At 37.4% G+C, this 27,989-nt stretch overlaps 1 protein-coding gene across 2 annotated transcripts; it reads right to left on the bottom strand.

The window, feature by feature from the left end:
- Positions 1-99: 99 nt before the first annotated feature.
- n4bp3 (NEDD4 binding protein 3) lies at positions 100-27,288 on the bottom strand. Of its 2 annotated transcripts, none has more exons than XM_084132288.1 (5): positions 27,095-27,288; positions 5,591-6,034; positions 3,754-4,359; positions 2,761-3,024; positions 100-1,620 (listed from the first exon to the last, which is right to left on the bottom strand). In XM_084132288.1, exons 2-5 carry the CDS (start codon positions 5,999-6,001, stop codon positions 1,063-1,065), a joined length of 1,839 nt encoding a protein of 612 aa, XP_083988414.1. In that variant the 5' UTR covers positions 6,002-6,034; positions 27,095-27,288; the 3' UTR covers positions 100-1,062. The 2 variants fall into 2 exon arrangements, with proteins under 2 accessions (XP_083988414.1, XP_083988415.1); XM_084132289.1 differs by lacking the exon at positions 27,095-27,288 and adding an exon at positions 18,812-19,036.
- Positions 27,289-27,989: the final 701 nt, after the last annotated feature.

The raw sequence follows: 27,989 nt of genomic DNA, 5'->3' as shown, positions 1-27,989 counted from the left end.
GTCCAGCCCAATGAAAACACTGATTAAGGTTTGATAAAGTACGACTTTTATTAACATAATAAAATATAATGTATGTGAAAGAAACTACTAATTGGAAGACACATTTTAAACTTTTATTTTACACTAACTGGAAGACACATTTTAGAGCTTTTTTTACAGAACGAGGGGGGAATAATCTTCAGTCAATTTAAAGGAAATGGCAAGGTTTATGCAACTTTGAGGTAAAGAACACCATATGTGTATAGTACAAATCTATACAATTAGTACATGAAATAGAATATGAAATTCAGTAGTTTTTAACAATTAAGTCACAGTATAGTTGTCTATGTGAAGATTTAATACCGTAGGATCTAACCTTACTCTTACGATTACTGAAGACTTTTCGACAGTCCTGTGCACACAATGGCATCAAACTTACCAGAATTTTCTTTTCACATTCATGCAGATATAAACATCTTAGGTCAAAAGAACAGGAAAAACCCAGCAGTGCACATCAATAGACATAGTAGCAGAAATGCTTCTATATGGATCAGCTGTTGACATTTTTTCCAATGCGAAGGACAACTTGCACAAGTTGTGTGCATTTAAAGTGCATCATGCGTTTTAGGGAATGCACACTTAACTGATTTCATTCTTTGAATAATAGGATGTCTTGTATTATCCGGTACCTAAAGCCCAAAATATAGAATCAATGAAATAATAGTGCTAGAACACTCCAGTCAAGCTAATTTAAATCATCTATTGGTTTTTAATTAAACAATTGTAAATTATTTAGGATCTGAAAACAAATATTGTGTTTAAAATAAAATCTGAGATTATTTATCATTTCATTTTTGCCAAAAGAATAGTTTTGATGATTCAGATTTTTCAACAAAATTCATTTAAATCCTTCTGTGATACAAAACAGCGCATAATATTCAGCTTGCGCCTCTATTTGGTACACTTTTTGGTCAAACTTGTATAGATTATTTATTTAAAGTTTATTCATTGTCTCAGAAGTGAAACGGGATCCAGAGCTGTTGTCGTCAATCTAATCTCAGATGCCAAAGATCATTTGCAAAGTCAGATTTCAGAGGACTCAATCCTCTCTATCCAGGGCAGACCGGTGGGCGGCTTTACTTCCTCTTCTCCGCCCCCTGCTCCCCCCTCTTCCACTCTGGCCCAGCCCCCTCTCAGCATTGCCAGTTCTTTCTCTAAGGCCTCATTCTTGTGGTACATCTCCAGGTAGCTGGCCTGCAGTTCCTTCTGGTAGCGTATCACCTTCTCCTTCTCGTTCTGCCATGTGCTTCTCTCATTTTCAAAAGCTGAAGTCTGCGCCTCGTTCTGGCGCCTTTCCAGCAGCAGTTCAGCTCTGAGACGCTCCTCCGTGGCACTGGCTCCTCCAGTCTCACCCGCATCCGCTCGAGTGTCCTCGAAAGCAGGCAAGGGGCATTTCCGGCGGGCGCCCTGTAGGGCCATCTGTAGCATGTCGATCTGGCTGTCCTTGCTCTGGATCTGATTGCGTGCCTCGTGCAGCTGAGTCTTTAAGAGGAAGATATCGCTCAGCTTCTGAGTGACCTCTGCCTGAGAGTCCCGGAACTGTTGCTTCAGTAAAGCGATTTCTCCAGACTTCTGGCAGACCTATTAAATCAATAAAATGTAGTCATTCTCGCAAATATACAGTCAAAAAACGATTTGAGAATATTGTTCATAAGAGGCTGTCACTGATAGTTCCTATCCTTTGTTTTAATAATGCTAGGCTTATTAGAGGTTTGTCCAGATAGGCAATACAAATCTGTCTTTCTGTCACTCATTCAAATCCGTTTAGTTGTTTGATGTCTGAACTGAGCAAATCTGAACCACATCCATATGTAGTTATGTGGTTAGAAATCTGATTAAAGTCTGATTTTTGGAAATGCATTTAAATTCTCAACAGTCAGATCAGATTTCAAGTAGTTTTTATGTAATAGTAGTAACAGTAGTAATCAAGTAGTCATTCCATGATAAAGTTTTTTTTAATGTGATGATTAACTGTGGGTGTTTACACGACAACAATGTACTAAAAACGGAAAAGTTTTTCCTTTGCATTTTTTGCATTACAGAGACCATTGTCAAAATGATCACAAGGCTCGGCGAAAACGATTAAAAATGCTGTATTATGCATGCCAGGCCAATAGATGGCGATGTCACTTTGTAAAGCAACACCACGCACCTATAGACTGATGCATGCGCATCGTTTTCACAAATTTGCGTTTTTTTGTAGTTTACACAGATATATTAACAGTATCGTTTTCAAAATGTTTTATGTTTTTAGTTGAAAACGGTGTCGTGTGAACAGCCCCTACATGTATGTCGTGATCTGTAAACAATTTAATTGGTCTTTTGAATGCTTATCATCTCTGTGATGAGATTCCCATACAATCTCAGAGGCAAAATTTCTATCATTCGTCATTCTCTCTGTCTCTACAAAGACATTGACTTTTTAATTTCTTTTTTCGCATTTATGTCTCAAGTCATTACTATGGCAACTGATATATATCAGATATTGGCTACACTGTTTGAACAAACAGCTCTGGTTGCTTGTAAAATGACAGTGTGGACAGTCAGCTCTAAACATCTGATTTAGATTTTCAGTATGGTCAGCGTGAACAAACTAACAAGCAATACATGATACGTCCCTTCATTTATCATCCAACTAAAGGTTACTTTTTTCTTTTATCTCCTCCGAAGATTTCTGAAATCCCCAAAGCTCTGAACAGATAGCTCTGACTTAATACATACCTCCCATTGGGTCTCTTCCAGCTGGGGATTAATGTTCTGGCTTTGTCCCGCTGGGCTTTGACTTTTCAGGGTCTGGCACTCCAGCCTGACAGAATCCAGCTCCTCCTGCAGCCGGTTGCGTTCCTGCTGTACCTTATACAGCTGCAGCTGCAGGTTTCGCTGGGAACGCTGGGACTGCTGGGATACCTGGCGCAGTTTGGCGGTGTACAGGTGTTTCAGTTCTGTAACCTCCTTCTCCCAGAGCCGCTGCTTCCCTTCAAAAACCTACAAGAGAGCACACAAACACAGTTTTGAATATTTTTGTATCAGCTTTTTTTTGTCATTCCAATTTTGTGTACATTCTATGGGCTGGATCACACAGAACGCGTTTTTGCTTTGAGAAATGCGAGATGCGGGCTGTGGAATCAGGAAAAAAGATTGAACTGATTTTAACTTGAGCTATGTCATGTGCGAGACGCTGCATTTTTTAAACATCTTTTAGATGTTTTTAAGGTCTGTATTTAAGATGATTTAAATATCATTCTGTAAGAAATATTTATTTTTATAATAAAATCTAAATCTCTCAGTTAAAAACTATATATTAAAAATTAAAAAGTAAAAAAACCTAAAATATAGTTTTTAATATTATATATATATATATATTAATATTATATAAAATATATTTTTATCTATTTAAAATGTATGATATAACCCATTTTAAATGCAGTACACTACCCTTCAAAAGTTTTTATTTTTAAAGAAATTAATACTTCTATTCAGCAACTTTTGAAAATTCAGCTTTGCATCACAGGAAAAAAATTACATTTTAAAATAAATAGAAAACAGTTATTTCACAACTGTAATAATGTTTTTTTTTACTGTATTTTCGATCAAATAAATGCAGCCTTTGGTAAGCATAAGAGACTTCTTTTGAAAACATCAAAATCTTACCGACCCCAAACTTTTGAACGTTAGTGTATGTTTAATAGATCATGTGTTCTTGCAGATGCTGACCTGTGCAATGGCATCTTCGCTCTCATCCAAGTTCCTCCTCATCTGACGTAGCTCGTGCTCCTTTTCCTGCAGACGTTCCTCCAGGTCCCTCACCACGTCCTCCATAGAGTGTGACAGCTCGTAGGGGGGCGGGGCCTCGCTTCCATAGCACTGCAGGCGGTTCAGCGTAGCCATACTGTGACAGGACACGTCTGTGACTGTGGAAGCGGCTCCCTTGGAGCCCAGCGAACTGCGATCCAGTGAGCCGATGTGGTTGATGTGACCCATAGAGGCGCTGATTTGTCCCAAGTGAGGGCGGAACGGCGGCCGATAGGGCGGCAGGCTGTTCATGGAGTTGTGTCCCGAGTCCGACGTGTTCTCCTCTTCCTGGCTGAGGCCCCGGGCTGCTGCTGCTAGGACTCCTTTTCTGGTGCTCGTGCCTGGCCGTGAAGGGGAGGAGGACGAGGAAGAGGTGGACAGCGATTTGGGCGCTGCTTTGGCATAGGATAGATGCATGCCGTTGGTGAAGCCGCTCTCTAGCTCCTCCGACTTGGAAGTGTAGAGGTTCTGCATGGAACTGAAGTTTTTGGGGGTGACCGGTTTAAAGGCGGAAGGCCTGAAACGTGGCTGTGAAATGACAGGGATAAGTCAATTGCAGTATGAGCATCAGGAGAATAGCTCTACACTTAAATCCTGGAGCCATGCCAAACAACATAAAGTAATTTAATGTAGACCACTTTTGCTTCCATATTTCTTCTGTCTTGCTGAGTTTCCTGCTCAATAACGTCACCTGAGGGGGACCATATTTGATTACAGAGATAAATTTAGCCAGTCAGTTAGTCTACACGCTGCTGGCCCGAACAGTTTATATGATTTATTTCCATTTGCGACTGGGGGAGTAGCCCACCTATCAATAAATTACACTTGTCTCAGGAAGAAATATGGAGCCGGACACTGTCACAATTTCTGAATTTCACCTACAAACTACAACAAGTAACGTATTCAACTTGTTTTCATCCAGTCATTGTAAAGTGCGTTTTTAATACCTGCTCCTTCCGAAATTTGCTGAATACTTATGAAGCAAGTGCTGATGGGTAAAAAAAAGATGAATTCACCCTTACTTTTCTGCAAAAGTTTTTTTTTTTATTTCTTAATGAAATAATATTAAATATTTTTTGCTGCATTCAGGTCTTTTTCGAATTAAATCTGCTGTCACATCTTTAGTCTCAACACAGTCTCAAAAATACTTATTTTTAACTTTTTTTTTTTATTATTTATTTTGGCGCTTAGTTGTTGATGGTAGCAAAATATTATATTAATTATATATTTTTTACTAGCTGGTTTTACACAAAATTAGAATACATTCATGATCATGTTCAGTTGTGTACTATAAGTTGTAATTGAAAAAAAAAACTGTTAGTACAGTTAGTAAACAGTTAGTAAAAAAATAATTTGTCACTAGTCTCAAATATAACAATTTTTTATTTTTCTGATTATATTACTGGTCATGCAGAGTGACAGATAAAAAAAAAAGATGTATTTATATTATAATATGTATTTTAACAACATAGATTTATGTGGAGCTTTGTTACTGTTGATGCCAGAAAAATACTACATTAATTCACCTCCATATGCTCTTGTGAAATATATAAAGCTTAAGTATATAATTTCTTCACCACTAGCATCATTAAACACTGTAGCACAACTAGTAACTGTTTTCAGCCAGGTTTCCCAAACACTCCCCACATCTCTGCCATTGGTCAGTGTTACCAAAGTTTGACAGAGATGTCAGTAGACTCCCAAATGCTGTAATTCTGACATGAAATGAGCAAAGCATAACTTTTTCACAGTCGTTTACCTTATCAAACTTGCCACCTATGGGAAGTGAGTTCTTTCCCAAATCAAGCTCTTTTCCATCTCGGTGGTAGACCTTAGTGTAGATGTCGTTCTCCTCGCTCCTGTGCTCTCTCTTGATGGAGGATGTGCCAGAGATGATGTGTTTGCTGCCCTTCGCTTCCTTCTTGGTTATGTTCAGATAGTTAAGCAGCTCTCTCTGGTTGAAACCCTTCTTGAGCAGGCCGTGGTTATGACGTCCTGATACTTGTGGAACTGCTCTATTGCTCTTGGTTGGCGACACGTCTGATTTCTCGATTAAGCTGCCTACACTTCCCATGACGCAGCGGCCTGATGCCAAAGAGGATGTCGGAAAAACGGCACAGATGCTTTTGATGGGGTCCTGGTTCAAGGACAGGGCCTGAACTGTTGCCATTGGTTACTGGTTCAAATGGCTCCACTGGGATCTCTAAATTGAAGGGAGAGAAAGGAAAAACAATGAAGAACCCTTCAGAGGATCAGATATGAAACCTGAATCCTTCTGCAGAATATTCTTGTTTTGGTTGCATCCATCTTCTTGTTCGACATCATGAATTAAGATATTCCTTTAACCATCCAACTTATTTTCAACAGTATATACACACACATATATATAGATATATATTTGTGCGTGTGTGTATGTGTGTGGTCTTGTTTAACCTACATTGAGAAGACCAAATGTCCACACAAAGATAGTAAAATGTGAAAATTTTGACATTGTGGGGGGCATTTGGTCAGGTGTGCGTGAAACAAAAATTTGTATAAAAATACCTGCGATAGGGGTTCAAAGGTCTGAGACCATTAGTCTATTGTTGCAGGTTGTTTGTAGGCTCTAAATATAAGCTCATAAAACAATGTATAAACAATAGTTAATGTCAAAATGTCAGCCACCATAAGCACTTGTTTATTTATGTAGTCTAACAAGAAAATGGGTCGAAAGCATCTGCTTTCCTCTTTGAAATGAGAACTACTGTACACACAGAAGTTCACAAGTCTGTTATATAACTGAGATGATACAAGCTGGGAATCATCCCATGAGCCAAATACACGGAAAATGAGGGCAGATGCTTTTGCGCCGCAAAAAAAACAACTTTTAATTTACACTGCCACACTGTTGCATTAATCAATGTCCTCTGGTGATCACTAATCTTTCCCTACTAAGAAAAACTCACTCAAAGTGAGGTTGATCCACTTATTCGCTCAGTGCTGCCCTGCTTCCAAACGGTTTCAATATATCTGTTTAGTAGTGCCACCCTCTTGCTTTCTCTTTGTTTCTCTCGAACCCTCCCTCTCAATCAATTTTCTCTTTCCAGAGAACCTCATTAAGGGGCTGTATTGATTTCACTTCAACGACCTTCTCTCTCATTTCTGTAAAAGTAGGCTATTGGCCTCAAACAGCTGTAAAGATAAAATACAATGACGTCGAGTGTTTCTGCGTTTGTATACACTCCTCTACAGGCACATCCAGTGTGAATATACTCTCTCACTTTCTCATATGCATGTAGGACTCATTTCTGTAACTAATAATAAAAAGACTGAAAAACCTGACTCTGAAAAAGTCATAAATAATATAATGACCTTGTTTGAACAACACTTAGGCTAGGCATATGATTCTGACTTGCAGTCAAGCTGATACAGAGAAATGGATCTGCTTGAAGGCCTACAATATTCCAGCACTTTGCCAGACCACTACTCAGCACCTCTGGGTCATGTTGAGAGCGTCTCTGAGAGTTTCCTTTTTGTCTAGTAACGTTAGTGCATCTCACTCAAAGCAAACATTTACTCACTGTGACCTTCCCCTATGGCTATTAAAACCCTTTCGCACGTACGATCACACCGGTGTGATCAGTCTAGGCTGTATTTTCAACCACATAATGTTTATTTTAGGTTTCAGACATATACATTCACATAAGTACTAAAAGAACAATAAATTTAGAGTTTGTAAAATACACACTGATGTCTATGAAAGAGGCAATAATAATCCTTTCCATTATAATTAGACACGTTTTATTCATATCAGATACACATTGTGTAAGTAACTTTAAAGTTTACTCTGTTCTTCTCCCAGTTCACCGGACACTTACTTTCATGTATTTCGGGAGAAGTGGATGAATTCACGTGTTATGAATCCAACAGATCCGACTCTGAACTGTGGCGCAAACTAACATGCGCATTCAGCTTAACTAACGCGATCGTTATAGAGGTGTTTAAACAACAAAACACATCCACTTGCATATATTTGACAATCGGAATATCAGATATTTCATGCCATAGCTAACAAATGTGTGAATATTTTGAATAAAAAAGGAAAAATTACATAAAAGCAGATAATCATTCATTCAGCGATGTTGTTGCTGCGGTGTGTCACGTGACAAGCAATGACGCGTCACCATGGAAACCATAAAGTGACACGTTGTAAATAACGGTCGCCTTGAAAAACTCACGCTGGGGGGTCAGCCAGAATAAAACTTACGTGTGAAAAGGTAAGGAGTCATGCTATACATTTTTTTTATCTAATTTTTGTTTCCTGAAGACCAATTATAGTGATAGTAAAGTTTTTTTAAAAATTATTATTATTTGTTAAACACTCTAATTAACTTTTCAACCCTCTTTCTGACCCTTGTTGTTGTTGTTTTCTGCTGTGCTTAAGACTGCTGTCCTAGTTATAGGATGGGTTTATAGAAACCGAGCTGTTTTATTCCAAAAGATCAAATAATTAATCATTCTTATGATTTGTTCACTTTATAAAATAATAAATACCCTCCTGCTGGAGCATAACCATACCTGTGAATAGTAAACTGTTTTTTGAAGCTCACACGCTGCATCTGAATATGACTGTTTCATACTAACGTTATATAGTAGGCGAAAAACAATATGTGAGCCGAGTAGTATGTCCGAACTATTCACAGTAGTCGAAAAGTACCTGGATGAGCTACTACTGCCGGCGAGAGTCTGAAGTGCACATTCAATGGTCACTTTACTATCCCATAAGGCAACGGGAGAGATAAGTTACATATGTATTGCATACATAGAAAGCAAAGTAAGTTTCAAACCAAATAGTATCTATACAGTATCTTATATCAAGTGTATATTCTCTGAAAACAAGTCTTGTTTTTCTGTTTTCATGAAAAATTTGACAAAAACACCACTTAATTTTGGGGAACTTAGGCCTCATTAATATTGTTTATTCTTAATATTTGCCAATGAAGAAAGACAAATACTTATCTGAAGATATATTCTCTGATAACAAGTGTTGTTGTTTTCCCTGAAAAATTAGACAAAATACTGCTTCGTTTTAAAAGGAGCAATGTATTAACAGCTTCAACAGATGCCATTACACTACGCTTACAAGCACATACAGTTAAGCACAGCATTCCCTCCAGGATCTTCCTTATATCAGCAAAATGATCATTTAGGCCTACCAAATTCAGCCTAATGCTGCTCGAGTGATTATGCAAATAGTTGTAGAAGAGGCAAAAAAGTATGGCACTTAAGTTTTGGCTTTTACCCATAGAGAGATCAAAAAGCACCTCATGATTTTATGCATGAGATGTGGCTGGACTCTCCTCTGTTTTATGCCATCCGAGCACTCAGCTAACTACAACACTTACTGCACAAGACCTGCGTCTGCGCAAGCGCCGATTATAAATATGCCATGACTTGGAGTGCCACTTTAGTTTATGATTGACAGGTTGGATAAAAGTATTCTAATGGGGAAACTTAGGTGACTACACTCTGAATGTGAAAGGAAGTGGGCGTGTCGGGACTCGGGAAATACATTTTGAGTCGAGTTCATTTCAGGGTTGATATATATAGATGATGGTGCTTTGCATCACAACATGAGTAAACACTGACTGATATCTTTATATCCCTGTGTAGTGAAGAACACGATTATATTCAGAGCCATACTTCCTTTTAAAACGCAGTCAGGCAAATCAAAGTGATGTTGACACAGAACCAGGAAACTGATGTCCAGCTTGATTAATATATTTCAAAGCTTACAGTTCTGTATAGTGCACATAAAGTTTATGCTGATAATTAATTAATTTTGTGAAAAATTCTAATATATATTAAAAAAAATTGCAATACTTTGTAGCGTCTATTGAATGATTTACTTAGCCTACAGTAACGGCTTTGAATTAGGGTGAATTCGGGTAACTTTTTTTGCAATTTTGACTTCTGCAATGTATTTCGATATCTATCTAACACATAAGATCAACACATTAGACTTTTCTGAAATCCCTAAGATGATTTCTAACCACACCAGAAGAAAGAATGTAGATATTATACCCAGAGGAGACATGCCACACTTATTAGCGTTTTTGTGCCAAAAACAAAAATTCTGCATAAATTTGATAATCTAGGACAGGTCACTTTGTAATCTGGGACACGTGTATTAGGCCTAAAATATTGCCTATATTCATACTTTATGCATGCCTTAAACACAATATCACCCATTTTTAAAAAGCATTATGAAAAAATGACAAGTACTTAATTAATTAATATAGGCTAGTCATATTTTTTCATAAAGAGTGTTCCAATATCAGGAAAAATCATTTCTATCTCTAACCAGGATTACGTCTACTGTTAATCCCTTTAAATGCATTTAAAACATTTAACATAAAAAAATCAACTTAAATTTAAGCAACAGCAAGCAACAATTTGATTAACAGAGTATTCATTTGGTTATTCATTTAAGTTCTCCATTCTATTTAAATTGGGGTTACTCAGGGAGCAAACACTCCTTGCAGGTAAGAGACTCAGCAAAGTGAAAATTTGCTTGTGATTTGACAGCGTTGATTTTTACAAGCATTTGGCGGTTTGGCGGGTGTTAATTTCAAACCCTGATTAGCTTTATATTAGAGTTCATTTTAAAGTGGTCTACCCCTTAGTTGTAATGAGATCTACGCCCTTGTCATTAGACTTATAAAGTCCCTAAATGCATATTTCCCCCATTTGAAGAATGTCCCAGATTACCCAAAGCATGCCGACCCACATTCTCAATCATATTTGATAGAGTGGGACAACAAAAAAAATGCTTGAAATAAAAAAACTAAAACACATTTTCAACACTTTAAGAACAAGAAGTTAGAACAGGAAATAAACACACCGGAGTTTAAGTGTCCCACATTACCCAATGTCCCAGATTACCCGAATTCACCCTATTTTCATTTTGGAGTTCAACGAGTCGGTGTTTCACGAAACCATCGACAGCTCTCGACCTGTGGTTAGAAGCATAGTTTCTTGTTTGCATGACATGTGGAGTCAATAAATCCTTATCTTAAGTCAAATAAGCAAGTTGAAATTCAGTAGCCTACAATCTACATATTTTATTTAGAATACATACAGTATACAGTTTGTCAAGAGATTTAAAGCGTCGTTTTTGAATAGTGTGCATGTGCAAACGTGCTCTAGTAGGCTACGCAAGAACGAGCCAACGATTGAATCTGAATAACAACACTTGTCTTTTTTAAGCAACGCTTTACAGATATGAATTCTGTTTGCATCATTGATCATTATTTTCCCGTTTATCACTGTAAAGCTGCTTTGAAACAATCTGTATTCTATAAAGCGCTATTTAAATAAAGGTGACAACTTTTTTTAAACTATTATTAATAAGTGATTTAATGTGATTAGTTCATTATTATAATAGCCTATGTAATTAATTCAATTGCATTTTTAATTGATTGACAGCCGGCTGTGGTCTGTTTTTAAAAAAGCCTGAGTTTTTATGAAGGGTTAGCTAGGGTTTGAAACCCTTTTAAAAGTGTCCACAAATCTTGAAGGACAGGAAAAATGTTGCATCCAGTCTTTTTCTATAATTGCTTCAGACACTGAACAGCCGGAGTGGGTTGAGAGACCGAAGTTGATTTACAGCCTAGTCGGGCCCTTCAGAGCCAGTGGCCCTACACACACACACACACACACACATTCCCCCCAATGGAAAAGCTTTAATTAGAGGCCTGTCTACCTCACAGCGAGTGATCAGTTCAGTTGTTTAAAGAGCACCTGAAACTTCTCATTTCCTCCTCTGATGCTGTTTTAAATGTCGTTTACATTATGAATCTAAAAAAATCCATCCATTAGACAAAATCTGGTGTTCTCTGCGAGGACTCAATTTTACCGGGATGCTTTTTATAAAAGTACAAATTTGGAAAAGAAAGTTCCAATGAGAGGATGTACAATCTTCTTAATGTAATATTTCAAGTAAGTTACAACTCTCACTAACGTAACTGTTTTTGAACCAATATACTTTCTTCTTTCTTCTATTGGTCCAACTATTTTGGCATAACACATACAATGGCTAAATAGCTTCAGTACAGAAGTCCACAAGTGAGGAAGATAAAGCTAAAGCAGGTCTCAAAGATCCTTCAAATTCCAATCATACTTCTAAAAATCAAGTTAAGACTTGCAGTCTCTCTCATGAAGACTGTTCCCTGTCTAGCTTCACGAATCTCTAAATATATCAGAAGTTTACTTCCTTCTTTGGCTCTAAACATTAATACAGCCTTATTCTTGCTTTGTTGCACATTTTTGTGCACAGACCAGCACAACCTTATTCCAGCACAGACAAGCAGGCTATGTTCAGACTAGCATACCACTATACTACTCTTAATAGTTCTGCAATATGCAGCATGAAGTTTCTGCATTCATTACATAGGAGCCTACGTTTGCAAAAGAAATTGCTGTTCATAACAGAGTATACTGTGTGTAATGTATCCCACAATGCAGTTTTCTCAAAATATTTAAGAAGGGTAATATTAATATTAAGGTAGCCTAATATTATTATTAACATTAATAATAATATTTAAAAAATAAATACTGTGCATTAAGCAGTGCTTGTACTTCAATTTAATGTGTTAAAATTTAATGTACACTTAAAATGACTGATTCCACTAGGCATTTAAAAAAAAACAAAAAAACCCATAGGGCTATTTATTCACTCACAGCTTTCTGGTCAATGATCTATGTTAAATCATAGGAGCCATGTTGTGATTAGTATCATTTACCCGGAGACCATGGACAAACCTAGACATGAACCCTTCTGCATATCATTGCAATAATGAACATGACAAGTGTGTCTTGAGGGCACAAACATTACATAAACTCACTGCCTAGTAACCTCATAACCGGAAAATACTTGTAAGTGTACTATTTCAATAATACTTGGGACTGAATTGGTCCACTTTTTATTGTATAGAAGTATACTTTTAAGTGTCCTTTAAGTGTAACAGTAGTGAATTGAGCACACTAGTTTAAAAATACGTTTTTTCGTTTGTACTGCATCTATGCTACAAGTGAACTTATAGTTTAGTCAAATACTTGTAGCACATTTTTTAGTTTATGAAAGAACACTTTGAAGTATACTCTCAGTAAACTACTAGTTTAGTAGTTTTATACTGTATACTTGTATGCTGTCTTTAAGCGAACTTAACATCATACTTAGTTATGATGCTACTATGTTCCTATATTTAGATATTAAATTGTATACTTGAAATATAACTTTAAAATGTACTTTAACTCTTTCCCCTCCAGCGTTTAAAAAAAAAAGAGGTGCCAGCCAGCACCAGCATTTTTTACTATTTTCACAAAAAATAGGGATGCAGAATATATCAGTACCTACTGACTATGGGCTGATATTAGAGAATTTTTTATTTATTGATATTGTTCACTTTGGCCTATACTGAATATTTGTTGGTCAGTATTGGATATTTAATTGTGCTTGCTTGTTTTTCATATTTGTTTCTATTTAGATGATCGTTGATATCATCTAATGCTCACTTAAAGTTAATCTTTTAGACCTCTAACAATTTAATAACACTGCTAAATATAATTATTAGCAAATCCCAAAGTGAATATGCCTTTTCATATTGTACATTATAATGCTATGATGCCTAAATTCACTTAGCATTTAAAATGATTTAGTTTTTTAGTGTTTTTAATTCATTTTTTAATTGAATTAGACAAAATAGTAAATACATTTTAATATCAAGCATTTATCAGTCATCTATTCATCAAAGCATGAATATAATTATTGTCTTATATTGGCCAAAACTTTAATATCAGTGTCCCTAGTATATTTATAATCAAATTTTCTCTTGCCTTGTTTGCCATCTTGGATAGTTTTGTTTGTTTTGTTTTCCCCCAGCAAAGAATGATAGTGCTTAATTATTCTCCCTACTTTTTGGAACAGCTTTTGCATCAAAAGTCTCTTGAATTCTGCTTCCATAGACAGCTCACTTAATTATGGGCACATAACAACAGTCTCTTTTATTGTTTACTAATTACATATGCAAGTAATGGGTCTGTTGAGGTAAAACCGCTGGAAATGTAAGACCCAAGGTGACACTGGGCCCCCTTTCATTATTCACCAATTTAGCACCACAGTCATTTGGTTGAATATGACTCTCTGTGAAATATGACATGAGTCAAATGGTGGCGACTTCATTCACCGAAAAGGCCCTAATGTAACACTAGCCCTCTTTATAGGGATTGCATCAAGTTCTTTAGAGGTCTTATTTTGGCATAGGAGCACCATTCATTTTTCACTGGCACACACACTGGAGACATTCTCTTCAGAGTACAAGGCCATTTAGTCATTAGGAAAGCGCCATAAACTTTCCCCTTCAGGGTAAGAGGTCAGGCAGAGAGGGCAAAGAGGAAAGTGGATGTCTTATCACAAAATAATGACCTTAGGGCCCCACAGAGACCTTCAGCACACTGCAAGTCCTCTCTCTTGTGATATAGTGCTAATATTGAGAGTTAATGAGCTGAATACATCAGCCAGGGGTGCGATTCTTAAAAGCATCGTTAGCCAACTATGGTCACAAGTGCCGTCGTTATCAGCATTCAAAAAGTCTGTTTCCCGAAACATAGTTCCAACGAACATTCGCAAACAGCAGCGCAAAGTTGTGTGGTTGGAAGTGGAACGACAGCTCTCGACCTGTGGTTTGAAGCATAGTTTCTTGTTTACATGACATGTGAACTTAATAAACCTGTATCTTGAGCAAAATAAGCAAGCTGACATTCAGTACAATCTATATTTTTTATTTAGAATATATACAAATATCATTTACGTCTTTTAGTTTGTCAAGAGATGTAAAGCATTGTTTTTTGAAGAGTGTGCATGTGTAAAAAAGCTAAATTTAGAATTAAAAATTAGAATTAGTCCTCAGATACCATGTCCGTAATTAATAGAGAGAAAAAAACTATCATTAATTTGATCTCAAATGGATTCATTAAAGAAGTTATTACTCCACCACATGCATGACATCATTAACCTTTGTGGTTGAATGACAAATTTGCAACAATATGGTTTCAGGAAACGGTCATGACTAGCCAGTTGATTTCTTCAACGATGCATTGTACCATGGTAGTTAAGTTACGACGTTGGGAAACACAACCAAGATTGATTTTTGGATTTTGGACTCCAGCGATGCCCAATGACCACTGTTATTTGTGTCACTTTCTGAGTCCATGGCCCCAAAAAGTTTGAGTTTGGTTTACATGAAGTTGGCAATCTATGATGAACTGTACATCAATAAATCACAACAATCTCGTGTTATGGGCACTGCCATTGATACAGGCAGTGGAAGGTATTTTACGTATGCCATTTGCTTCTGCTTTTCGAATGTGGAAGTGTGATAAAAGCACGATATGTTATATCAATTCTCTTTAATGTGGATAAAGGCATATTACACGTCACTGTAAAACATATGGCCTTATTACGAGAAAATATGTTGTTTTAACAAGAAAAATATGCCATTTTAACAACATATCTCGTTATTATGAGAAAATACATTGTTTTAACGACATAACATCGTTATTACGAGAAAATATGTCGTTAAAAATACATATGGCAGCAATGCGCCACCGTAAAACTGCACAACTGTATTCTGTCAGATGTTCCGCACGACGCAGGAGAATATGACAAAAACAGTCTTTTAATCCAATAATCCAAAACAATAACACTCAGGAGAAATAGCAACAACTAAAACTCAGACAAGCATGAACAGAAAGAACTCAAGGCTTAAATACACACAGGGATAATTAAAGTAACCAGAAACACGTAACTCAATTCGAAACCATGGAGACAGACAAGCAAAGGGAACATGGGCAAACAGCAACACAACTAAAAATTAAACTAAACCTAAACAGATTATACATGTTACATGTTCAAAATTGATAATAATAAGAGATGTTTCTTGTGCATCAAAACACTGATTCATTCAGAAACAAAGCAACTGGCTACGTGAGTGATTGAATCATTCACTCGAAACACGAATTAATTTAAGAACGAAAAACCACGCTGTTTCTCAAAGACGCTCGACAGTTCTGTTGTGAATTCGTTTATATTCATTGGCGGAGCAAAAACAAAGATACGGGCAATAATGTGTTTAAAATTAAATTAAATTGAATCTGTTCTGTTAAAGAAATGCTATCATGCTGTAGTTTTGAATATCACAGGAACTGTTAACATGGTTAGCATATATAAAAAGGAAATCTAAATTTACAGCCAGTACGCAAAATGCACACAGGTTGATCTAACAAATTGCAGCAATTACCACTTGATTCATGCATCTAAAACAAAAAATGTGCTCATGTATGGGCAAGAAAATTAGGAAATGTGATCTGAAGCAGGGCCAAAGCCATGTGGAGGTGTCAAATCCCGCACGTGTGTTAATGTAGTGAAGATTAGCTTGCGAGGAGGCTTTGTGGAGGTCACTCTGAGAGTGTTAAATCGTATTAGCCCTAATGCTGTGAAGTGCCCTGAACAGACCTGAGCTGTTCAGGTTTGTTTTAACAGACTGAATCCATGTCCGCCACCTGCTGAGTGCTGTCAATACTGACCCAAAGCACTTTTTCAAACAACTACGTGAGAAATGAATGCAATGAGAGATTCAGATGTTCCATTACTCGACTGCAACATGCAACTTTAAGGGCACTTGTCTGCATTTTTGGCCAGTCGCTATGGCAACTGAATGGAGACTTCACACCTACCTTTAGAAACTTTCAGTAAATATAGCCGGGATGTGCTTCGCCTGTTAACACCTACAAGTATTTAATGCATGATACACTGCTTTTAAATTATGCAGCAGGGTTGATTAGCATTCAAAGGGGCTGTGGAAAAGAAGTATCTGCAAATATATTACAGCAATCCAGCTTGTGTAATTAATTGGACTAATAAATGCAAAATGTCCCTGCTTGCAATCACATTAAAATGAATCCAATGTAGGTCAGGGTTGGTTGCCAAACGTTTTCACCAATAAACTTCCATGACTTTTCTAGTAGTTTGTGATTACTGAATAAGGATTTTAATGTTATAAAGAACACAAACAAAGAGCAATTTATGAAATATTTATTTATCTTATAACAGAGTACCACTAGAAATATTTAGTACAGAACTTTTCTTAAGATATTATTATTATATCCATGAGTTTTCCAGGACTGGAAATCACTCTTATACATTCAGATTTTCCATATGTCCAGTCAGTGTGTCATATTTCATAAGCAGGCCCAGACTCATTTTACTGATGTTTATTTATTTATTTATTTTTTTTGGCATTGCTTGGCATTTTCCTACACTTATTTTTAGGCAAAATAACATGATAAAATACTGTACTCTTATTAACAGTCAAATAATCAAATTAGACAAAATATTTATTAAATTCAATTCTGTCTGCACATATTCCATGCAGGCCTAGTAAGCGTAACAACAATGCTATGCTTCTGAAATCAGCCTTCATCTTTACAGGTACCAACTAACATTTCAAAATGAACAACTATATCTACAGTCCAGGCAGTGTAATGTCGTAATAGGTAAGTGGTGAGGAGGGGCACCAGGTTCTATTGTTTAACCAGCTCTTTTTCTGTTTACTTTTCTCATTGAGTTCATGTGAGCCACCCCTGCTCTCTTTCTTTCTATCTGACCCTTTTCAGAGGGATTCATGCTCCCTGAGCCGAATGGTACATTCTTTACGAGAAGTAAGTTAGATAAGTGGGTAAAAAAATGGACATTCCTCACATTTCTGTGGAGGTAATAATTAATATGGGTTTTATGGCTGACTGGGATGTTGAGATACCACAGTATGAGGTAAAGCTTTGGAAAAACATTTCTGATTATATTAAATGACACATCCATCTGGTTTAAGACTGAATTGACTGACAAAACTGCATTGGATTTCTTAGAAATGAACACTTTATGTATTTTTTACTATGTCCGAGTTTCACTGTACAATCAGTTCCTTGTTTCGCTCAAGGTCATGACATCATCTTGGATTATTTTTAAAGGAATGCTATGGGTTAAAATACAAGTTAAGCTTTATTGAAAAGATCTGTGCTTGAAGCTTGTTTTTGTTTTGTTTTTTCAATTAAACAAATTACTTGTATGAAAATGTGAATTTGTCCAAATTGTTTTTTAGTGATGGGACAGTTCTAGGCAGATGAACTGTTATATGGGACCAATGTAATTTGTAAACGTTTTGGTAGCCTTCCATGTATCTTGTGAAAGTTAGACTATTATTAAGCGAATTAACATGTTAACATGTATGATGTTTAAGTATTGCTTCCAAGCAGTGCTAATTATAGCATTTATCCCAGTGTCTCACCCCATAGATTGCCATTGTAAGGCAGTTTTATTTTATGCCATAACTTAACTTAATTTGTATTTAGCCTTTAATTATGACTTTACACATCCATCACACCATGAGGTGGAAGATTTAAACCCTGTCAGTGGTCTCTAAACACAAAGCATGGATCTGAACAATGCCACGCTTGCGCAGTAGTTTTTAGAATTACTAATTTGTCCCTGCAGGGAATGAGAATGTAACTTGTACTGGCAAAAAACAACAACAATGCAAATCCTGTATTTTTTTTTCATTTGATGTCAGTATTAAAGAAATTGGTGAATTGCATTTCAATTGCAAATAAGCTTCCCAAAGGCTACAAAGAGTCTCACATCACAACTTTCTTGACAGTAAACAGAATGTAAGTTAATCAACCGAACCATGCTGAGAGGATCTTTTATGATGCAGAGAGTCTTCTGTGAGGCAGAGAGAGTTGAATGTCACAGCGAGGCAGTTTTTGGAGACAAACAACCTCTCCGGGTCTTATTTAATGATGGTACAAACACTATAAAGAGAAGTTTTTTTTTTTTTTTACAATGAAATACGGCTACATAAAATAAAATGCAAAACAAGATGTTCACCTGAGGAAAACTTGCTGCCGTAGCTCTCTTTTCTTCCAGTCAATGCACATATATTTGATTTCCTCCTAATGCCGTTGAGGAGAGCTCCAATTTACCCATCAGCAGTTAAACATCTCTTCCTTCACTCCCACGGACCTGCTGCCAGACTACGGCCAGGAAAACAACTGGGAATGTCTCTGGTTACTCTCTCCTGCCACCGCTACACGGATCACCCCTCTCTCCCTTTTGTAAAGAAAACGCGCCTTTCTATGGTGCCGGTGTGGAAGAACCTGTTCTCCTTGTTCTGTGACAAATGTGAAGGACACTACTTGTGCCATGGACAGCGATATTGAATGCTGCTAATGCGGAACCAACTAGAATACAGAAAGTGCTTTAGGAAAAGTTCAGAGGATCACTGCAAAACCTGGTGACCAGTGGGAAACACATTGTGTTGTCATCTTGCAATGTGTCTAAACAATAGGCTTTGCGCACTACACCATGCAGGCAGCCTTGGAAAGCTCTCCACAGCATCAAATTACATCATGCTGGTGGGAGACACTTGAATAAAATGGGGGGCTTGTTCTACATGAGAATGTTGTGGAGCAAATGAATAATTTTCTTGTGGTATCCACGTGACTGACTAGGGACCCATTAATTTGAATTTATATATAGTTCTGTACCAGTACCTGTTATGTATTAATATATTAATATTTAGCGAATACTAAACTGAGCTCTCTTTCACGTCTTATTGCACTTGAGTGGACAAATTCACACAAAATAGTCAAAAATAGTGAGTGGGTTTGAATGAACCCATTCGTTCACAGATGCCTGGGGGGAAAACCCATTTTTCACTAGAGGAATATATTGACTTCGCCCTTTTGTTGAGCGGCTCGTCATTTACTGTGGGCTTTGCGGACGAGGAGCCCCACAATCCCACAGTATCCTCCAAGCCTGAGCCTCTTCACGTCATGCCTGCCAAGTCTCTTTACGTCTTCACGAGCCAGTCTCTGGCTCGGCAGACATGAGCCTGAGCCTCTTCATGTCATGCCTGCCGAGCCAGAGACTGTTCAAATCATGCCTGCCGTGCCTGTGTCTTTGGACAAGATGGCCGCCGCACCGGAGTCTTCGGACAATATGGCCGCCGCACCTGAGTCAGCTCCAGAAGATACAACATTCATCATAGTCGCCACGGCTATTTTGATTGTGTGGGCAGCACACACATTGGCTGCAGCACGTGAGCCCTCGGCCAAGATGGCTGTCGCCACGCCAGAGTCTCGTCCCAAGATGGCCGTCGCCACGCCAGAGTCTCGTCCCAAGATGGCCGTCGCCACGCCAGAGTCTCGTCCCAAGATGGCCGTCGCCACGCCAGAGTCTCGTCCCAAGATGGCTGTCGCCACGCCAAAGTCTCGTCCCAAGATGGCCGTCGCCACGCCAGAGTCTCGTCCCAAGATGGCCGTCGCCACGCCAGAGTCTCGTCCCAAGATGGCCGTCGCCACGCCAGAGTCTCGTCTCAAGATGGCCGCTGCCGTTCCAGAGTCTCATCCCAAGAAAAGGCCGTGCCTTCCTGGCCCCCTGTACTGCTGGCTCCGCCCTGGCCCATTGCAATGCCGACTCCGGCCTGGCTTCCTGCAATGCCAGGTCCGGCCACGATCCACGGCCCAGGTCCGCCCACACTCCACAACCCAGGCCCGCCATGCCACGGTTCTAGCCCTGTTCCCCTGCACAGGCCTGGCCCGCCATCTCTCCCCCAAGACCGCCCTCCTGGACTTTATAATGTTTTGTTTTGTTTCATGTTGGGCGTCGGGAGCCACCCATAGAGGGATATGTCATGATTTGGGTTTTTTTCATGTTCCTGTTTCATGTCTGTCATGTGATCCCCTGTTCAAGTCATGTGATCCAGCCATGTGTTCTGTGTTCCCTTACAAAAAAGTAGTTTATTCAAGTGTTCTATTAGTATACTTCTTTTAGACTAAAAATAAGAAAGTATACTTTTAGTCTACATTTTACATACTTCTCAGAAATATACTTTAAATTACACTTAAGTGTACTTGACTTATACTGAGAGAAAAGTCCAAGTACATTTGGCCTGTACTCTTTTGATCGAGATATACTTAAAGAATAATTAAGTATTCAAAGTATACTTGGCTTGTAGTTGGGGTAACTCTGTTGATCAAGTAGCCTGTTAAATATACTTTGTTACATAGTTTTTCATACAGTCTTATGAAACTTACATTGTTTGAAAATGTTGATTAGGATATTGATATAAAACAGATTTGTTTCTAATTCTGCATATATGAATTTTTGTGTAGGCTAATCCACTGGTAGTGTATAGAAATTTACTTTAATTCTACTTTACTCTTTCCCCACCATAGACTGAATTTTCCAGCAATCCATGTTTTCACTGGTATACGGCCATCAGGAAGTGAGTGCTTCTAATTGACTTCACTTTTCTCCGTTGAATCCAATGGGGTGTCCATTTCTTTTACTGTCTATGTAAAAGAAGTCTAATAGTCTTAACTGTCTAATTAGTTAAAGTACAGTTAAAGGTATTTTTCAAGTACAAAAAAATAACATTTGAACATAATAGTATACTGCAAGTGCAAAAATAATATATAAATAGTAAACTATAAGTATAATGTTATGTTCACTTAAAGAAAACTTACAAGTATACTTGCAGTATAAACTACTAGTAGTTTACTGAGAGTACATTTCAGTGTGTACTTTCATAAACTAAAAAAATTACTACTTGTATTAGAATAGTAAACTACTAGTATACTTATAAGTTCACTTTTAGTACAGATGCATTACAAATGAGAAACCTAGTTGTGTACTTAAAGTTTACTACTCTTACACTTATAGTACACTTAAACGTATACTTTTATATACTAAGTGTGCCAATTTAGTCCCAAGAAGTATTGAAATAGTACACTTACAAGTTTACTACAAGTTGATATTAGTATACTTACTACATAAAGTATACTTAAAAATATACTTGAACATTACTTAAGTACACTTCATAAAATTAACTTGAAGTATACTTCTTTTTCGTAAGGGTTGTCATGTTGTCATTGGTTCATTGTTCACAGGGGTCCCTTGTCTTGTCATTAGTCCTTGTGTATTTAAGCCCTCATGTTTGCCATGTGTCATTGTCAACAATTGTTTTGTGTAACCTCTGTTGGTGAGCGTCATGTTTATGTTTTGGGTTCATGCAATGTCATGCCTTTGTTTTCTGTTAAATCACATTTTTGTAAAAAAAACTGCACTTGGGTTCTCAAAAAGCTCGCCTTCAGTGGACTATATTACAGTATCCTAGTAAACATAGTAAACAGTGGAAAACATGCATGTGTATCAGTGTCAGTGTATTAGATCTGTGCATTTGCTCTTAAAGTGACAACACTACAGCCTAATATTGCTGCTGTCTGTTTTTAATGTAAATCAAAGGACAAAGAAAAATCACTCACTGCTTTTGACTGAATGACTTTTGTAACTTTAATAAGGATTCATTAATAATGATGTTTAATTTATACAGTGAAGACAGTGTTATTTTACATTTGCTTAGTATATTAGATTTCTGTACCTGAAAATTACTGTTAGACTAATATATATATATATATATATATATATATATATATAAACATACATTCTTATATATGTTCCTCATTATTCAAATGAAAAACTATTTGGTATTGGTCGATACATTATCAGTCGATCTCATAAGGGAGTTTGTTACAGGTCTCAGAAAGGGCAAATCTCACCTCTAGAATGCCTCAGCTGACTTTTATGATACACTTTAACCAAAGTACAGTACGTCACTCTTGGCCAAGGATCAACTAGACAAACATGTTCTTTCTGGGAGGGAGATTTTTGGAAAGGCCATGTTTACATGAGGGTTAATTCACTGGCATGCTGGCTGAGAGATCAAACATAAAAATAAATAGCTACTGAAGGACGAAGCAGACTTTATCATGAGTAAACGCTACTGTGCCCCAGTCATGTTTCTTAAATACAGTGTTGCATATGCTCTCCCCTCCAGGCTTGTCAGTCTAGAAGATTCCATAAATTGAACCATTGCCAGGGCTGGCAGGAGAAGGCCTTCCCGAGATGACAGAAGAAGGAGGAGTACCAAATGAAAAAGAAGAAAGAGAGCACAGGGAGGATGAGGATGTGAAGTGTGGTAAGGTAGACAAGTCTAAGCCTGCTCTCAGTTATCTATCTGACTCCTGGTGAGAGACAACTTAGCCAGACCTGTTTCCTCAGCCTCAGCCCATCATCAAACCAAAATTTTGTGTTCCTTAGAAGAAATGTAACCTTGAATAGCTATGAAAAGCTAGCTTAATTGCTTAGAAAAGTCATAGCACCTCTTTCATCAGCAAATATGAGTAATTGTAAACCTACCTAAACCTAAACCTACAAACCAAATGGAAAAACAAACAGACTCCAAACCCAACTAAACACTATACTTTTTCTATACTAGATGCATGTTCAGAAAAACTACACAACATAGAGAGCAGCCATTAGACAGCTATAAAAAGAAACAATAAGTACAGGAGTTTGACTCCTCAGCCCAACATACCTTCAGAGAAAAACGGCAAACTGATTTCCGGGTAGTTTTGAATTACAACCGGTTTAATGCTATGAAAAATATTTGAGTGATGGAAACAAAGTGCTGTAATCGATATTACCCTGATATGGTTTCTGTTGTTTATGATTTGCATGAGATTTGATGAGGAGGAAATGAAACCATATCAACTAAGGTTCACACAAATTATTATTTACTTCCTCATTAGTACAGAAATTTCATCCAAAACAACATGTAGTACGCTAATTGCAGCTTAAAGTCCACCTGGTGTAACCTGGGGTTAAATGTTTTGCACACAAATAAAATGGAACTAAAAAATCATTTATTTAATATATTTGATATATTTATATATACTTCTCCCTACCACACCAAAAAAGACACAATATCATGTATTCGATGGCAGTTAAGCGCATACATTTTCCTTATTTGGATGGGAAAATATGATTGAAATTGAAACTGCGTAATTATTGCGGTTATCTAAAATAATCGTGTTTAGATTGACATAATTAGGTAGGCTAATAGCTGACAACCATCAGACTACTGATTAATCAATAATCGTGACAGGCCTTGTTGTATTTTTTAATTAATTGTTATATAGGTAGCAAAATTAAGCCAAATCAAATTCTTGTTACAAATAAAACTGATCCTTTGTGTTAGCAACCTAGAGCACTATTAGCCTACATAATTATGCCACAAAAAACTACCACTGCATTCTTCTTTCTCAGTACACAATAGACCCCACATACAAATGTTCTTAACTGAAACCTGATAAACATTGGCTGTCAAGACTATTTTACACTGTTCTTTTTGCCATCAAACTTTAACAAAACCTCTAAGCAAAAAAGGTTCACAATGGCAGTGACAGACATGATAGTGCCAATGAAATGTTTCGCACTGTCAGTGAAACAAAAAGATTGTTGTGGAACCACTTTACAAGAGCACAATCAGCACTTGGTTTGTTTATGATATCAAAAGAATCAGCACAAAGCTACAGTGTGTGCTTGAAGGCGAACATAGTCCAGATGACTTTTGGCCAAGCAGGATACATTACTAAAATAGAGTACATTTTAATGACATCCTCATCATTTTGCATCAGAGGTAATATGTTGCAGGATCAGAGCTTCTATTTGTTCTCCAAAGCCACAAATCTTTAATTACAATGACAGACGCTTCTCTCAAGGGATAAAAGGATCTAAAGGCAAAAGGAGAATCTCAGTGGTAAGTGTGAGCGTGTGTGATGTTGTCCTGAGAAAGAAAGCTGACTAATCCGACTTTCTACGCAGTGTCAGATGAGCCACTGGGGCAGGCCAGCAAGCAGAGGTGAAGAGAAGGAAAAAATCAGCAGGATGATTACAACATTGATTAGCTAATTTTCCATGGGTTCAGCTATGCTACAAGCCCACTGTCCTCACCAAAGTCCTGTGGCTGGAGGTATCTACAGAATGTAGTTATGAGAAACCTGAAACACCCTGTTGGGGAAGCAACTTTGAAACGGTAGCTACTCAAATAGTCTTACTAAAGACTACAAACAAAAAGTAGCTACTAGCTAACTACATTCAAGCTACTTTTTGGCACAAAAACAAGGAGGGCTTATGAATTAAAAAAAAAATATTTTACTGTAAGAAGAAATCCACAAATTTTTATATTTTTTAAACATTCATTAGAGTGACTTGTGTAAGAGATTCAAAAATGATTCACCAATTCAAATCTCTGTGCAGAAGTCCTGTGTGGTATTTTAGGCCTTTTTATAGTAAAATATTTATGCGAAATATTGCAATATTTCAAAACACTGATGTGCTGTTTTGCTGCACTACACTACTAAAAGTATTTTGTTACTGGATAAGTTACAGTATTCTGAAAATAGATAAACTACTGTCAACTGTTGCTACTTTTTAGTTAGTTATTTCCCAAAATGCTACTGAGGTTTACAGGTTTCAGTGACGCAAAGCAAGTATTAAGTGGCCTATAAAAAACAACAGGGCTACAGGGTAGAAGCATAAACAGGTGAAGTGATGGCATGCTAATGAACGGTTTAGCTGCCGAGCCAAAGCCCTGCAGGACAAGCAAGGTGTAGTTTCTGATACTGTTGAATGATGCCTTCCTCGCTGCACACCTGCTCTCATAATGTTTACGACAAATTAGTATCATACAAAAGTTTGAGGTCCAAAGCCAGGCCTCCTTCAAAACACATGAACGCTACACAGCAGAGTCTGCAAAGAGACTGCGTTAAATTACTTCATGCCTTAAAGCACATAACATTACAATAATAATGAACATCAACAATGTACAGAGCTGTGTCATTTCTGCGCCACTAGTGTCATCCAGAAGAATTGCAAAAAAAAAAAAAAAAAACTTTTCAAACATGTTTCAAACACTCCTCTTGGCTTTTTTGTTTTGTTTATTTATCAGACAAATAGTTCCACCCCAAATTCACGCCATTGGTTGAGCTAATGTTATTATGTCTTGCCCATAGCAGAGCAGTTACTTAACAATGATAAATTCAGCAGTGCTGGTCAAGGATGGCATGACAGTTTGTGCCAGATTCTTGGCCTGGACATGAGCTTCTGCGTCTCATTTGACAGCTGTCATGTATGTTTGCTGCAAAATCAGAACAGCTGAAACCCCTAAAAATAAATACCTAACCCAGTGGCTTCTTTAGGTTGCTCTGTTTGCATATGCACTGAGAACATTCAGTGAATTGCACAAGAAGCAATCCATTGACAGCCGTCCAACCGCCTTGTCTAAAAGCCACCCTAAGTGCAGTTTTATGTTGTTAGACACCCCGTTTGTACATTCTGCAACTGAAAGGAGATGTGAGACCCGCGGAGGAGCTTCACGCCCTCTGACCAGCTCCACTTGAGAGCCACTCCCACAATGGGCAGTGACTCCATAGGTCAGGGGTCCTATTATGGCCCCTGGTTTCCAAGGTTACTGACTAGCAGAGAAGAACCTTTTGTCCCTAAATTCAGGGCATCAAAAGCAGAGCTGGAGTCTAGAGAAAGGGCTCCCACCCAAACATTTCAAAACAGTCGCCCGCAAATACATCGCACACCGCAGAGTGAGTGAGATGGGGGTCCAAGTGCTACGCGACCACCAAAGCAGATGACAGGAACAAGCAGCCTGCACTCCAGCTATGCAAATTGCCTTTTTATGGTTTGTGGCAACCTATTAAGTGCTGAGAAAACTTCTTAGTGACCTTAATCTAATGGAACTGACCTGCTAGGAATGCACTGAAATTGTTTTTCAAACAAGAGCGTACCAATCTGTAAGAATATACAATCTCTGAGAAGATAACAACTTGCTACCATGACTTAAAAAATAATACTGTTATATAAGAGTTATGTTTATTTTAAGCAGATATATGACATGAATTGATTCATGCATTTGTTTAAAAGTAAATATATATAAAACTCTTTTAATATTTTCTGTTGCTGTCCAATTATGCTGTACTATTAGCCTACATGAGATGTTCTAACATAGCATACGCATAGTAGGCTACGTGAAATTCTTTTGCAGCTCTTCAGAGTAAGCAACCTGAAAGACACCTGTAAACTCCGATTATATATACACACACACACACACATACTCTCTCTCTATGTATAATAAAGATCAGCGATGTGCATCATTAAGCTGTGCATACAGACTAGCCTAACGTTATATGTGGCGGTCTATATAGAGACACTGCAGCAAGTGCAAACACACTATTAAATCACAGCAGAACTCACCATAATTGCTCGCGCTCAGTCACAAGACAAATGAGACTGCCGTCTGGATCGCAAGAGATTTTTTTTTTTAGATTGCTTTAGAAGAAAACAGTAGAGAGATGTTCCTCGGCGCCGATGGTGAGCTGTAGAGACGCGGCGGAGATGATCTGATATCGGAGTCCTTCACAGCGTAATGTTGCGCTTCGGTTTCCCTCTCTGAGATTTAAACTAATCTACACTGGAGAGGCTTCAGTCATTTATCACAGCGACTCTATAGCGACACCTGGAGATTACATAAAGGAACTGCGGGATGTGTCTTTTCTTTCTTTCTTTCTTTCTTTCTTTCTTTCTTTCTTTCTTTCTTTCTTTCTTTCTTTCTTTCTTTCTTTCTTTCTTTCTTTCTTTCTTTAAGCATATACCGTTCAAAAGTTTGGTGTCAGTAAGCTTTTTAATGTTTTTGAAAGAAGACTGCTTACGAAGGCTGCATGTAGGCTATTTGATCAAACAGACTACTGTAAAAAGTAATATTGCGAAATATTATTTGGTATAATTTATAACTGTAATTAATAACTATTTGAACATATTTTAAAATGTAATTTATTCCTGTGATGCAAAGCTGAATTTTCAGCATCATTACTCCAGTCTTCAGTGTCACACGATCCTTCAGAAATCATTCTAGTATTTGCTTTGGTGCTCAAGAAATATTTCTTATTTTTATCAGTGTTGAAAACAGTTGTGCTGTTTAATAATTTTTTGGATAATGAGTATTATGAATAAAATAAAGTATGAATAAAAGTATTAATTAATCTTACTGACCCCAAACCAATGGTATTATAAATGTAGTAATATATAGTAATATAAAAAGGTAGACCCAGTATGGTAAAGCGTCCTTCATTTTTGCTGTTTATCTGTAATT

The sequence above is a fragment of the Abramis brama genome (assembly GCF_963993115.1).
Source record: "Abramis brama genome assembly, chromosome: 13".
NCBI classification, from domain to species: Eukaryota; Metazoa; Chordata; class Actinopteri; order Cypriniformes; family Leuciscidae; genus Abramis; species Abramis brama.
The sequence above is the reverse complement of the archived record's forward strand: the minus strand, read 5'-3'. Positions and strand labels throughout refer to the sequence as shown.